This window comes from Stegostoma tigrinum, chromosome 12 (assembly GCF_030684315.1).
Source record: "Stegostoma tigrinum isolate sSteTig4 chromosome 12, sSteTig4.hap1, whole genome shotgun sequence".
Classification (NCBI taxonomy): Eukaryota; Metazoa; Chordata; class Chondrichthyes; order Orectolobiformes; family Stegostomatidae; genus Stegostoma; species Stegostoma tigrinum.
The window spans coordinates 60,896,078-60,912,148 of NC_081365.1; the positions used below are offsets into that span (position 1 = coordinate 60,896,078).

The 16,071-nt window shown below is 40.3% G+C and overlaps 1 protein-coding gene across 5 annotated transcripts in view; it reads right to left on the reverse strand.

The window, feature by feature from the left end:
- map3k7cl (map3k7 C-terminal like) overlaps positions 1-16,071 on the reverse strand; it is an 81,947-nt gene that overhangs the window by 61,311 nt on the left and 4,565 nt on the right. For 2 of the 5 annotated variants that reach the window (XR_007248577.2, XM_059650364.1), the window contains exons 1-2: positions 4,009-4,441; positions 3,420-3,534 (exon numbers count right to left, since the gene is read on the reverse strand). Coding sequence is in view for 4 of the 5 variants with exons in the window: in XM_059650364.1 (XP_059506347.1) it covers positions 3,420-3,534; positions 4,009-4,086 (193 nt within the window). In the remaining variant the exon portion in view is untranslated. Of the gene's footprint in view, positions 1-3,419; positions 3,535-4,008; positions 4,442-16,071 lie in introns of those variants that run through there. The other 3 variants (XM_048541068.2, XM_048541067.2, XM_048541070.2) reach the window with 3 other exon arrangements.

Here is a 16,071-nt window from a genome sequence, read left to right on the forward strand (position 1 = left end):
GCACCTTTCATTTCTGTTGAATGACCATAAACTTTTACAACCAATAAAGGATTTCAGGTGTGCAGTTACTGCTGCAATAGAGGAAATGAGGCAAACAAGCAACACACAGCAAGCTACTGCTAAAAGCTGAATAATAATGACTAGGCAATCTCTTTTTTAGAAGTGTGTTTTGAGGAATGATTATTGAACAGGACGCCAACGATAAGTCATCCATTCTGCTTGGAAATAATGCCATGGCATCTTTTACAACCACCTGAGTGGGAAAATGGGGCCTTGTTTTAATGTCTGATCCAAAGAACAGCACCTACGACAATCCGTCAGTACCATCATGTGAACTACAGCTGACATAAAAAAATGGAACAAAACAAAGTTGCTGGAAAAGCTCAGCAGGTCTGGCAGCATCTGTGAAGGAAGAAACAGTTAACGCTTTGGGTCCTGTGACCCTTCCTCAGAAGTGATGGTGGCTGGGAAAACATCAGTTTATATGCAGAAAATAGGGAGGTGGGTGGTGTAGGGAGTAAACAATAGGATAGAGCCCAAATTATTGAACTCAGTACTGAGTCCGGAGGGCTTTAGGGTCCCCAAGCGGAAAATGAGGTGTTGTTCCTCCAGCTTGCGTTGAGGTTTGCTGGAACATTGCAGCAAGCCAGAGACAGAGAAGTTGGCCAGGGACATGGTGGTGCATTAAAGTGGCAGGCAACAGGTAGTTCAGGGTCTTTTTTGCGAGCAGAAAGTAGATCACTAACAGTCCCCATTGACAACTATTCACCCACCCAGCCTGATCGTTAGCAACTCTCTTGTCTGTCCAACTATCTTTCTCTCTCTTTGAGCTCTATCTAGTTGCAACTTGCAACTACCTGTTGCCTGCCACTTTAATGCACCACCCTGCTCCCTGGTCAACATCTCTGTCTCTGGCTTGCTGCAGTGTTCCAGTGAAGCCCAATGCAAGCTGGAGGAACAACACCTCATTTTCCGTTTGGGGATCCTACAGCCCTCTGGACTCAATATTGAGTTCAATAATTTTAGGGCCTAACCCCTCCCATGCCCCAGCCCCCTACCCCACACACCAGGCCTTGTTACCACATTGCCTGCCATACACACCCACTGTTCCTAGTCACTAACAGTCCCCATCAACAACTGCTCACCCTCCCAGCCTGATCGTTAGCAACTCCTTTGTCTGTCCAACTGTCTTCCTCTCTCTTTGGGCTCTATCCTATTGTTTACTCCCTACCCCACCCACTTCCCTATTTTCTGCATATAAACTGACATATTCGCAGCCACCATCACTTCTGAGGAAGGGTCACCGGCCCCGAAACTTTAAATCTGTTTTTTCCTTAACCTGCTGAGCTTTTCCAGCAACTTTGTTTTTGTTCCTGATTTATAGCATCAGCAGTTCTTTTCGGTTTTTTATATAAAAAAATGGAAATCTGACAAAGGGTGATGAGGGCCTTGCCACCTGGGGGGAAAATAAGCTATTAAAGACAGAACAAGTATGACTAAAGAGCACATACTTCCAACATTTACACAGTTCAAACAACAGGGAACCTGAGGTCTGTTCCTATCATTGCTGCACTCCAGCTTACCTGGCTGTGAATCTGACTTCAGCTCCTACCCATTGTAAATAAAGTAGGGCCTTTTAATGCCCTTTCCATGTATGAAATAAAGTTGTTGCCATTATTACAAGTATCAAATCCAACCAAGAATTGCAACAGGGCCAGAATAAGGCCACAGTCAGTTTCTGTCTTGTGTTCTTATGTCACCTGTAGATTTCAAAACATTACATGGTTTTAATGTAATTTTCAGGAAAATCACACCAAGTGTATGGTGAACCATGGTGGTCCAATAATGATGCAGAAAGCTTCAAGTGGTCGTCAGTAAAATATGCCCATTGATTTTTAACATGAAGACAAATGTCAATAATGTTTCCTCATTGAGAGCTTGGTTAAAATCGTTTCATCAGGTGACTCCATCCATTGAAAAATCTTAGATTTGGGCAGAACACAATGGGCGAATTTTCAAGCAGCAGCATGTATGGTGACAGAAGCAGGATGGTGTTATCTAAGATTCGTCAACAGAGAAGAATGATGTCTTCAGGGGCTCTGCACCACCCAAACCAACTCGGCTTCCTTTCTCAAATCATGGCATATCTTCCAGAAAGGATCAACTATTGACAGTAGTGTATACAGCAGAAGCACTTTAATTGACTTCCATATTGTAATTTCTAGTTTAGGGTATTAAGGGTTACAACGTTTAAGCCAGAGTTAGGATAGAAATCAACCTCCATGGTCTAATTGGAAGACAAAACAAGCTGGAGGGAATGAATAGTCTTCTATTGTTCTCATATTTTGTGACTGTGAAATTTATGCTCACACCTCAAGCATGCTTCCTGTATCCATCCAAACTCACAATTCAACACATACCTATGGACTAACCTCAAAAAATTAAGTGCAAACTACATAATTTGGATTTAGCTATTGCTAATATCATAAAAATTAAGCAATGAAGTCCCAAAGGAAGGCCCTCGGGTAATACATGCAAGATAATTTCAAGATACTAAATATGGATATTGGTCATATTAGCAACGTCTTGAGGGTATCACTTATAATGGACTAAACGAAAGTCAAAACACATCAAAATACATCAAGTGCTAAGAAATGTGCATGCATGCCAACTGCTCAGATTTGCTGAAATAAGTGGCTCTGACACTTAGTTGAGTTTATTATCCATGAGAGCCTGATATCTGACTTCAGTTGTAAAGCTGCTCTTTTAACAGCTCAAACATTGCTTGAAAGAAGCTATTGGACATGTTGTGCAAACATTCTGTAGAACAAACAGAAGGATAGATAATGCATTGTGCATAATGGGCATGAATCTGACAGTATTAATCTCTGCACTATTTCCCATTCCTCAATTGCTTGTTCAGCGCTGATATTTTAATAATGTGGAATAGAAAATATGCCCACATCACCCATCACCTCGGACAACAGTAAAGATCATATATGCATTTTAATTAATTAGATGTCTACTCTGGAGTTATTTATAAGCACAACAAAATCAGGAAAAAGACAAAATGCAAAGGTTATTAATTGTCAAATATTGTACATTATTAACTTTACAGTTATATGTTGCACTTTTAAAAATTAGCACTATTGGTATGTATTAAAACTGCTGCAATAAATTAGTCATTTGACTGCAATTAGACAATGCATAATATATTTAATAATATGTACCTTTTCCCAAACAGACATTAAAATCTAATGCTTTGAAATTCCTTTCATTTCTTAAAAGTGAAATCTTCTAAAGCTTGCTTTATTCAAATAATTTTATAGATTTACAAATGTTTAAGTTTATGAGAGGATTTCATATTGTATCTGAGCATATTTATCTTCACATTTTGTAACTGATATAGGTTGTCATACCTGTAAGGTCATCTAGGCTCAAGGAAATGTGGACAGGTTTATCCGAAGGTAGCCTCCTTGTGGTAATCATATGGTCAATGGAACTAAAGGTCTGACTGTAGTTTCTGCTCTTTAGCTGTGAGGAAAGATTGGAATCGTGATTCAATGTAGGTCTCTGGCATTTATCTGGAAAGTTTTTTTTAGCACCACATGGAAAGAAGTGCTAATATTCTCTGGGCAAGTCTCTGTTAAATGGGACCCAGAATAAGCTCCCTATCCCTTTCTGATACCAACTGTGAAATTAAAGGATGATAAACTGGGAAGTGTCTTAATGACAAAGGTGGAAAACACAGCAGCAGAATTCACTGGATTTTCTACACATTCCTTCTGAGTAATAACTTTCAGAATTTATAGTTCCGTACAATGTGTTCTACTTTCACTTTACATTTCATAAACTTTCAAGATTGGAAATGTTAATTGCTAGTAATCAAGAGGATAGCTACAAATAACAATGAAACTTATGCAAACTTTAAGGCAATGTATCTATTTTTTGTGATAAAACCATAGTGCCACTTTAGAATACACCAGCAGATTGCACTTAATGCCTTACCTTGCACAATTTCACACCTGCCGATGCAATGTTCTGAACCGGCTGGTGTCCTGCCTGGTCTTTGCCTTTGCAGAACATTAAAGATTAAATGTGAGATCGAGCACCTGCTACATGGCAACAAACTGACAGTGTAATAGACGCTGAAACAGCTGCTAGGACAGCATGCTGTTACCTGCACTTCCCCTGGGTTCTGGGCTCCCACAGGCCTGCTTTCTGTCAGCTGGACTTTCCCGTCCTTTTCTAGGCAAAAAGACACACAACTTTATTCACTTGCACAATACAAGATGAAATTCCTCTTTCTGATGTGTCTTCCAGCATTTTCTTTCCAGTTCAGAAACTTTTAAGTACAAACTGTCTTTAAATTAGAAAAAATATTTTCAGCATAACTGTCTGTGTCAGCCTGCTACAGCAAACTCCTTTAAACAACATGACTCCAGTCAGTAAAAATGCCCATGACCCCAATTAGCTCAGGGTGACATAGCCAGTTTGGACTGCAGCTGCAATAGTACGTAAATGTACCATGATGCAGTTTTCCAAACTGAGGCTCAGTGTGCCTGTGCTTCAGCACAATATGACAGAATCGTAGCCTGTGCAACAGAAGCAAATAACACTTGAATGACAGTAATGACAGGTGTCAGCCTCATCTGACACGAAAATCCTCGACATATTTTGGCATGTTTTCTACAACTCACATATCAGATAACCATATTCTGAGATGCAGCAGTCTGTTCCAGTGCTGGCTGCTGAATTTGATAGTCAACTTCCACTCATGATTTGTCAGTAAAATCAATCAGTTTTCTTTGAAGAATCATTGGAGTCTCACAGTAGAAGACAGAGATAGGTAGAGACTGCTGTTCCTTGGGAATCTGCACAGTGGCAAGGGAATAGCTTCAAATTTCAAGCAAGTGAAGTTTAAAGCAAACTGGGTAGATTAGTAATTAATCTACTGAGGGCCCCAGCAGCTATTTATAACCTCCACCTTTTTTGTTTTCTCTCTTCTTCTTTTAGGTTGTCCCAAGCCATGTGCCATTCCCTCACAAATCAGAGAGGCAGTAAAACATCTCCCAATGCCATTCTGCAATTGGCTGCTAACAAATCCATGAGCATTGACCTCGTCTGACTTACCCTTCAACTCTTCTTTTATCACCATGAAGATGCATGTGGCAACATTGTGTACCCTTCCCTGACTGCTTCATATTGAGAATCAATGGTGTAGGGTGTAAACCCTTATCCTATCTGCTCTATGATCGAGAGGATATTACACCACATAGTCTAAATATAATACAGATTACAAATTTTCTCTTTACTTTGATTCATACCACACCATCCAATAGAATTTTATATTATGTTTGAAAGTGAGATAGCTCATTGTGACGCAATGGAGTTAAATTTAAACATGACAAATATGAAGGCATGGGCTACAAATTAGCTGAGGTGGACTAGAAAAGTATATTAAAAGGCATGACTATACATAGGCAATGGATAGTATTCAAAGAACTATTGTTTGACTTCGAGCAACTATCCATTTGTTCAAGGGGCAAAAAACCTCAAAAAACATCAGTCAACCATTGCTAACAAAATAACCTCACAATTGCATTAGATTTTTTTTAAAAGGCAGATAAAGTTGCCAAATAGAGCAACAATTCTGAGTTAACAAAGTGTGAAGCTGGAAGAGCACAGCAGGCCACACAGCATCAGAGGAACAGGAAAGCTGACATTTCAAGTCAGGACCCTTCTACAGTCATAGGGAGAAGGAAGGGAGCTGGGAAATAAATAGAGGGGGGGTGGGGCTTAGGAAGGTGGGTGAGATGTTGATAGGTGAGTGCAGGTAGGCTGTGGCTGGGATTGGTCAGTGAGGTGGGAGGGGCAGACAGGTAGGACAGAAGATGGACAGGTTGTGACAGGTCAAGGAGGCAGGGGTGAGAAGGAGCATTGGTCAATTCTGAAATTGGTAAAATCCACATTCAGGCCATTGGGCTGTTGACTTCACCAGTTTGCGGATGGCATCATTGTAACACTGGAGGAGGCCCAGAATGGACATGTCATCCGGGTGGAGGATGGGGCAGGGGATAGTTAAAATGTTTCATTACCAGAAGGTGTTGTTGTTTGTCACGTACAGAGTGCAGATGTTCTACAAAATGGTCTCTGAGCCTCCGCTTGGTCCCACCAATGTAGAGGAGGCCGCATCGGGTGCAGCAGATGCAGTAGAACAAATTGACCGATGTGCAGGTGAACCCATGTCTGATGTCAGAGGTTTGTATTTTGCCTTGAATAGAGGTGAGGGGGGGGAAGGTGTAGGGGCAGGTGTAGCACTTCCTGCGGTTGCAGGGAAGGTACCGGGCGTGGTGGGGTTAGTGGGGAGAGTGGAGCGGATGAGGGAGTCACAGAGAGAGCGGTCTCTATGAAAGGCAGATAGGGGTGGGGAGGGAAATATATCTTTGGTTGTAGGGTTGGATTGTAGGTGGCGGAAGTGGCGGAGAATGATGCTTTAGATGCGGAGGTTGGTGGGGTGATATGTGATACTTCTTGCTATCTCAGTAATTCTGAGTAATGGGAGGTTTTCAGAATATAACAAAGGAAGTCCAAGAAACTGATAAGGAAATGGAGTATAGAATATGAATATAATTGAGCAAAACCATAAGAATGAGCTATAAAATCTTCCAAAAGGATATAAAAAGGAAACATTTGGCAAAAACCAACACAGGTCCATTACCGGCAGAGCCAGGGAAATCTATAATGGGGAACAGAAGAATGGGCGAGTAGCTAAATGATTACTTTGTGTCTGTTGTCACTGAGGAAGATACCAGAAGTCACCCTGAACTAATGATCTAAGTAACTAGGGAGAATGAGGAATTGAAGGAAATTAGCAAGAATATTATACTGGAGAAATTAACCATAACATCTCAGGATTTAATGGTCTATATCCCAGTGCATTGAAGCAGCGATAGTTAATGCATTTATGATTATCTTTCAAAATTCTACATTCTAGTTCTATTCTGGAGTGTTCCTGCAGATTTGAAGGTAGAAAGTGACACCCCACTATTTAAGAAGGGTGTTAGGAAGGAAACTGGCAACTTCAGACCTGTTAGCCTTACATCAGCAAAAGGGAAATGCTCAAATCTATTAAGCTGGAATGGGATAAGTAGACACTTGATAATGATTGGATTGGGTATCATCAGCATGGATTAACAAATGGAAAATTATGTTTGATAAACTTTTTGGAGTTTTTTGAACATGCTACCAACAAAACTGACAAAGAAGAGCTGAAGGGTATAGTATACATAGATTTTCAGAAGGTTTTTGACAAATTTTCCCACAGGAGACTGGTTAGAAACATTCAAGCACATGTGATAGGAGGTAAACTACAAGAATGGATTAAAAATTGGCTAAAAGACAGAAAAACAGAGAGTCGACATAAATGAATCATTCTCATGTCTGCAGGCTGTGGAACCATTAGGATCAGTATTTTGGCTCCAACTGTTCACAATAAAGATCTATGATTTGGACTTGCAACCAAATGCTTTATTTCAGATATTTGTAATTAATACAAAACAAATTGGAAATGTGTGTTGTGAGGAAAATGCAAAATGGCTTCAAGTCCGGTTATGGGAATGGGCAAGAACATGGAGATGGAACATAATATGGAAAAATATCCACTTTGGTTGGAAAAGCAAATTTGCAGAGTACTTTTAAATGGCAAACAGTTGGAAAGTGTAAATGTTCAAGGGGACCTTGGTGTCTTTGTAACAAAGTTACTTAACATTCAAGGTGCAAACTGTCAGGAAGGCAAAGGGAATGTTGGCTTTTGTTGCAACAGGATTTGAGTGTAGGAATAAAAAAGTCTGGCTTAAGTTGAATAGGAACTCAGTTAGACAGTACCTGGAGTACAGTGTACAATTTTGATCACCTTATCTAAGGAAATATGTTATTGTCATAGACATTAAGGGAGTGCAACAAGCTTTTGTTGATTTGACCAGACATTTCCCCAGGATGGCAGAAGTGTCCTGTGAAGAGAGATTGTGGAAACTAAGCCAGTATTCTTTAGAGTTTTGAAGCATGAGAAGTGATCTCACTAATACTTACAAAATAATTAACAGGGATAGACAGGATAGATGTAGCTGAGATGCTTCCCCTTGCTGGGGAGTCTAGAACCAGGGGCACAACTTAAAAATAAGGTGGATGCCACTTAGGTCCAACATGAAGAGAATTATTCTTTTACTCAGAAGGTTGTGAAGCTTGGGAATTCTCTACCAAAGAGTGCTCTGGAAGCTCAGTCTTTGAGTATGTTTGAAGTCAAGGTGGATAGATTTCTGATTCTGGTGTACAGGGTTATGGGAATGGGGTGTGTAAAAAACATTGGGATTTGATCAGCTATGTTCATACTGAATGGTAGGGCCAAATGGCCCAATGCTGTTCCTTTGTTCCTAGACTAAACATAATTAAAATTTCTAAATATTAGTAATTATTTTGTACAACTTTGGGAAGGCATCAGCTGGTGTTTTCTTCTGGTCACCACACTTAAAGTAGGATGCCAAAGGTTCAGAGCAGTTAGAATTATTTATTGTTTTTATTCAAGAAAACACATGCAACATGTCTTAATGACTACCGCCCAGTGGCTCTGACCTCCGTAATCATGAAGTGCTTTGAAAGGTTGGTCATGGCTCACAACAACTCTAGACTCCTAGCCCACCTTGATCCACTGCAATTTGCCTACCAAAGTAACAGGTACAGAGCAGACATCATTTCCCTAGCCCTACACTCATCTGTGGAACATCTGGACAACAAGGGCACCTGTGTGAGACTCCTACTCACCGACTAAAGCTCCACCTTCAACACCATTATCACAATGAGACTAATCTCAAAACTGCGAGACCTGAGTGTCAGCTCCACCCTCTGCAACTGGATCCTTAGCTTCCTGACCCACAGGCTGCAATCAGTGAAGATAGACAACAATGCCTTCTCCACGATAATCCTTAACTCTGGCACCCCTCAAGGATAGGTTCTCAGTCCCCTTAGTGTAGCCAAATTCTGTATGAATGCAATCTACAAGTTTGCTGATAATACCACGGTGGTAGGAGGGATATCAAACAACAGTGAGTCAGAATACAGGGAGGAGATAGAGGGCTTGGTATCATGGTGCAATGATAACAATCTCACTCGACATCAGCAAAACTACTGAATTGATCACTGAGTTCAGAAAGAAAAGAGGACAACATGCCACCATCTTCATCAATGGAGCTGAGGAATGGAGAGTCAAGAGTGTCCAGTTCCTAGGAGCAACAATAAACGACAACCTGTCCTGGGCTACCCATGTAGATATGACAGTCAAGAAGGCACAGCAACACCTCTTCTTCCTCAAGCAGCCTAGAAAATTCAGCACGTCCATTAGGATCCTCAACAACTTTTACAGATGCACCACAGAAAGCATTCTATCTGGGTGCACAAAAGACTTGTGTGGCAACTGCTCTGTCCAGGACCATAAAAAACAACAGAAAGTTGTGTGCACAGCCCAGACAATCATGGAAGCCAACCACCGTCCCCCCAGCACCACGCCCCCCACCCCCCCCGATCCATGGACTCCATTTATACTTCTCATTGTCACAGACAGGCTGCCAACATCATCAAAGATCCCTCCCACTCCAGTAATTACCTCCTCCAACCGCTTCAGTCAGGCAGAAGATACAAAAGTTTGAATATACGCACCAACAGATTCAAGAACAACTTCTTTCCTACTATTATTAGACTGCTGAATGGACCTCTCTAACTTCAAATAATGTTGATCATGCTTTTGTGCACCTCTTGTGCAACCATTGCCTTGTATGCCTGCTCTGTCTAATCATCCTATGATCTTTATGGCCTTGCTTGCTGTGACTTGCCTGTACTGCTCGCAAAACAAAACTTTTCACTGTTCTTATGTGCATATGACTACAATAAATCAAATCAAATCAAATCAAATATTTACTGGTGTTGCAAGAGTTGAGTTTCATGGAAAGAGTACAACATCTGGGATCGGTCTCTTTAGAGCAAAAAGGGTAATGCAGATTTGATGGAGGTGTTGACAATCATTAAGGATTTCAATCAAGGAAATGGGGCCACAAGTTGGGCCTGGAGCAGTAGCCAAAGGACAACAAATCAAATGAATTGGTAAAGGAATCAGAGGTGGCCCACTTCTTTACCTAATCCCAAAGCATTACCACTCCTGTCCTCAAGGACCTCGTAGTCCCCTCCTACTTGTCATCTATATTCTCCCCTCAGTAACATCATTCACAAATGCAGCATCAGTTACCACATACATGCTAACAACATCTAGCTATCCCTCACCACAACATCTTTCAACTCCTCCAATGTCTTTCAATGATCAGAGTGCCAATCCAATATCCAAAACTAGATGAGCAGAATTTTCCTCCCATTAAAGACTGGAAAGATCGGAACCACTAACAGTGGTTCTCAACCGTAACGTTCACTTTCTCACCACCAACTCCGTTTCTGAGCCAGATTTTTTGCACTTAACTTGACCATGAAATGAGCTTTCAATAATCTATCCATGTCATTGCTATGATTGCATCATTCCACGAGCATAACATTGTGTGACTCCACCATGTCTCCACTTTCACCTGATGCTGAAACCCTCATTGATGCTCTTGGTACCTTAGGTTTTCATTATTATCACACACTCCTGACTGGACTCCCAAATCCTAAGCTTCATAACCTTGAGGTCATTCAAAACTCTATTACACATTTCGTGAGTTGCACAAAATTCCACTTCCTGGTTACTCCTGTACATCGGCTCCTGGTTAAGCCTCAACTTTTCTCCTGCATGTTTTCAAATTCCTTATGGCCTTGGCACTCACTATCTCTGTAATCTCCTTCAGCCACACAACCTTCTGTAATATCTGTGCCCTTCTACTTCTGGTGTTTTGCTCATTCCTGAAATTAACCATTGGACATAGAGTTATCGGTGGTTGCACTTTCGGCTGCCAAAGCTCCAAGTTCTGGAATTCCCTCCCTAAAACTCTCAAACTCTATTTCCAGTTTCCATAAGCAGCCTAAAATCTGGTTTGACTGGTTTTATTTAGTCATCTGTCCTAATGTCTCTTTGTGAGACTCAGTATATAATTTTGTCCTATAACATCCCTGCAGAGTATCTTTGGATGTTTCATTACATTGAAGTGCTTTATAAATATAAGTTGGTGTCAGGGAATCTACAGCAAGCACTAAACAAGTTTATTAGAAGTTTCAAACTTCATATAGTTAATAGGGCAAAGCAAATAAGATCGGCATCATTTGTTTGCAACATAATAGTGCTTGTACTTAAATAATTCTGCTTTTTGCATGTTACAAATAGAAATGTAGTCAGGTATTAACTGGCTTTGTGCTTATCAGTTGTCATTATTATTATTTAAAACATTTCCTGAACCAATTTATTTTTATTTCGTAAGCATAAAACAAAAATAGTTATCAAATAAATATATTATTTATGGATCTCTGAGCATGTTCCAATGCTTGTGACCTTGGATTACTGTCACCGAACTCTTATGGAATCACTGAGCACTGCATTGTCCTTAAATAACATTTAATTATGAGGTGACAGTACTTTTAACAGGCACATTAAAGATCTCAGGCTTGGCCAACATGTTTCACCCATGATTCTTGCTGCTCACAGCCATTTGGTTCAGGGCGGTCTAATCTTCCAAAGCACATCACTACACAGTGAGCCATGAAACAGCCATTGTTTCAGACACTGCCCATCCTAGCTGGAAATGGAAGCCTACAGGGCAATTTCAAGTTCCTCTGCTCCTACATACCTATTATAATTGTACCCCCATTTTACAGTGTTTCTCCTCATTCTTCCAAACAAAATGAATCACTTCACACTTCTCCAAAACTTATCTTTTCATTCCATCGCTCTGTCTATGCCCTTTCATAACATTGCGTGCAGGACATTAATATGTGTCTAGAAAAGGAAAGATCTGAACAATAACTCCTGGAGAACTCTACGAGCAGTTTCTTGCAGTCTGAACACAACCATTCACTATCTCCTGTGCCACATCAAAAGCACAATTAGCATATACCCTCTCTGTCACTTCGGCAAAAACACTCACAGATTAGATAAAGATGATTTACTCTTAATAATCCATGTTGGCTTTTCTTCATGCATCTACAGTTATTGTCGATATCTGTTAATTTTGCCCCCAATCATCACATCTACAAATTAATGCTAATCACTTGTTAAATTTAAAACTGATCAATTGATTGGGAATGGGGTAATGAACACAGACAACAGTTCATCCATCATTTCATTGAATTATGGAATAGGTTCAAGTGTCTGCATGGCCTACTCCAATCCTGTCATCTCAAACAAATGTATCACCGTCTACCATGTCTGCTGAGTTCACAATAAGGGTCTATTTGAAAAGGCAAACACAAGAAAACCTGAAGCACAGCTGGCTTAATCACTTTAAATTCTGAGGATTGACCTTGCCTGATAGAATCCCACACAAGTCAACAATCATCGGTAGAACAACAATTATGTCAAGCTTCTTTACTTTAACACTGAACAACTTCTTAAACTCCTCTCCCTACCAACTCCTACTCCAATAAGTTGAAGAGGCCCTTAGACTTCTTTGTAACTAAGATATGAATCTGACTGCTCATCTTCACAGTATTTTTTCATCCCTTGCTGATTAAGACAAATAATCTCCACTCCCTCTCCCACGCGCTTTCTTTCTCTATACATGTCCAAGTCAGGATGTTAGTGACTCAAAGGATAATGTGGAGGTTGTGGAATTCCTGTTACTGTTAGTTTAGCTTCTTCTTTGTGGTAGTGATTGATGAGCAGGAATATTTACCACTGCCTCTTAATGATAACATGTGCTGATGATTCCTGGCTATAGTTCTCCAATTCTGAACAAGGGTCACTGGACCCAAAATGTTAACTCTGCTTTCTCTTAACGGATGCTGCCAGACCTGCTGAGTATCTACAGCAATTTCTGTTTTTGTTTCAGACCTACAGCATCTGCAGTTCTTTTAGTTTTTTTATTTCTCCACATCTTCACTGATAAACTGCATGTCCAACATCAAGTCATGGTTAAGCCAAATGTTCCTCCAGTTAAATGTTAGCTGCACCCCATCAACATGCCTCTGCTACATTCTGTGTGCCCTTAAATCTGACCAAATTCTCCAGGGCTCTGTCTCAGGCTGAACCAGACTGTTCGTAATCTTGGTTTCCTGTTCAAAACTGAACTGAGGTTTCAACACCTCCTTAGCACAAAGATCAACTAATTCCAATTCCAACATTCAGTGTCTCAGCTCATCGGCTGCTGAAATCCTTGTCTATTTACTTTTCATCTGCAAAGGGATTCTTTGATACCATACTCTTCAAAAGGAGCTTATTCACTGCTCCTGAGATGCTGCTTGGCCTGCTGTATTCATCCAGCTTCACACTTTGTTATCTCTCATTCACAGCATTGTTGTCCATGCCTCAGTCAGCACAAAGTCTTGTGCAACAATCATCACCAGACCTCGGACCTCTCATGTTTCTCAGATCCCCAACATGTTAACTTAACGTTCTTACCTGTCCATGTCCTCAGCCTCCCTATCTCTGTAAACTTGTCCAGTGACACCAGCTCTGCTTGACCTTTAAATTATATGGCACTGAGGTCTTTGTACCTGTGTCCCAATCTGTCCCCACCCCTCCATTATTCCTCTTCTTTAACATTTCCCTTAGAATAGAAAATTTGGCTCAGCCCCCATAATCTTCCTCTTCGCATCTGGGTGTTATATTTTCTCCCTACAACTCTAGAAAACACGTCCACATTGAAAACACTGTGGAACTGAAGGTTATTCCTGTTTCTACATTCTTAAATGTATTCAGACCAGTGCACATATGTAACTTAACCTGAAGAATTTTTGATTGGTCTAATAACTTCATTCAAATTCTTCCACATTTTGGAATTGTTTCTTAACTTAATTCAAAGTAATTAGCTGCACCCCATCAACCTGTAGTCACAACGCAGCATGTTTTAAAGTTTTAACATAAAATCATACAGTACAGAAGTGGCCCTTCAGCCCACAAAGGCTGCACTGATAAAACTGGTCTAAATTGACACCGGTCCCAATTCCTGGCACTTGGCCCATAGCCTTGAATGTTACAACATTTCAAGTGCTCATCCAAATACTTCTTAAAGATTGTGAGGTTTTGTTGCTTCAACTGCCCTCCCAGGCAGTGCATTCCAGGTTCCAACCATCCTCTGGATAAAAATTCTTTTCTCCAAATCCCCTCTAAGCCTCTTTGTTATTAGCCCTTCAATCTAGGAGATCAGCCGGTTTCTACCCACTCTGTCCATTTCCCTCATTATCTTACTCAGCTCAGTCAAGTCCCCTCTCAATTTTTACAGTTGCAAAGAAAACAAGTCAAACTTATCCAGCTTCTCCTTACAGATAAAGTGCTCCACCCAGGACACATCCTGGTGAATTTCATCTGCACCCACTCCAATACAATCACATTATTTCTATATGAGGCAATCAGAACAGCACACAGTACTCCAGCTGGACCCTTACTAAAGCTTTGTATTGGACCAATATAATCTGCCTGCTTTTATAATCTATGCTGTGACTGATGAAGTCAAGTGTCTTGTATGTCTCCTTAACTATCCTATTAGTTTGTCCCTGCCCTCAGGGATCTGTGGACAAACTCTGTTCCTCTGTCAGAAGTCACACACCAGATTATAGTCCAGCAGGTTTATTTGAAATCACAGCTTTTGAAGCACTGGTCCTTCATCAGGTCAAGTGACTTTGTCCACTCCGGTCCAACACCAGCATCTCCGCATCTGTTCCTCTGAGCATCCTAGTGTCTTGCTCTTTATTGAGTACTCCGTTGTGCTGTCACTGCTTCCAAAATGCATCACCTTACAATTATCAGGATTAAATTGAATCTGACTTTGATCAAACCAGCTGACCAATCCTGTCAACTGCTTGACCAATCTTCATGTCATTCGCAATTTATCATCCTCCTCACATTTTCTTCAATACTGTTTAGATATATCACGAACAATAAGGGACACAGCACTGATCCATGTGATAAGTCACTTAACACTGACTTACAGTCTCACAAACAGCCTGCTTACCACCACCCCTTGCCTTTGATCACTATTTCATTGGATAGAGACATTGGTGAGTTGAACTTGGTTTATTCACATTAAAGCATTATGAAAATAATCTAAATCATTACGTACAACATATCGGTAAATTACTAGTTGTGAGGGAAAAAATAAGCACAATTTATGGGATTATTTTAATCAAGAAGACCAATAATAAATGTTAGCCAGTCTTCAGATGGTGATACCAGGATAGTGAGATCACGGTCTAAAGTGCATTGATTAGCCCAGATAAGTCATACTGATATAATTTTTCTTACCTATCTTCCTTTTCTTCTCACTACTTGCTTGCGCTTTTTGTCTCTTGATTCAAGCTTTGATGGCCAAGCAGTAAAAGTCTCAGTCAGAAAACTGGGGAACTAAACGTTCATTTCGAGATACCAAGAAAGTAATCATCCTGGAATCATGATTTGCTGCCCTCTTATGGCAGGCTAGAGCCAATGGCTAAATGTTACACAGCGAATATTTCCCAATTCCTCCAGTTACTACTTTTATTTTACTCTATTTTCCATTTAATTCCTTCTAATGTTACATGAGATTTCAGCTTATTAAGATTTATATACTTTTTCTCCTCTCATTCAAGCCATATCAATTATTAGGTTAAGTTGGTTCATTCTTCTATGACATGGACTTGATAGGACTGAATGATGACCAGTCCTGTCCATTTTACATGATAACTGATCCTCTCTGGCTTTATGTGAAGAGACTTTAGCACTGTTTTCTCCATTGTCAAATAGTTTACGTCATATAGTTAGGAAAGTCCTTTAAGAATGTTAACAAAAGAAATCAATAACTTTATGCACAAATTAAAAGAAAATAATATGCATTTATCAATATTTGTCCTCATTTCTGCCCTTAAGATGCTAAGTTAAGCCATATGAAGTTAGAAAGAGAACAGAAACCCTTT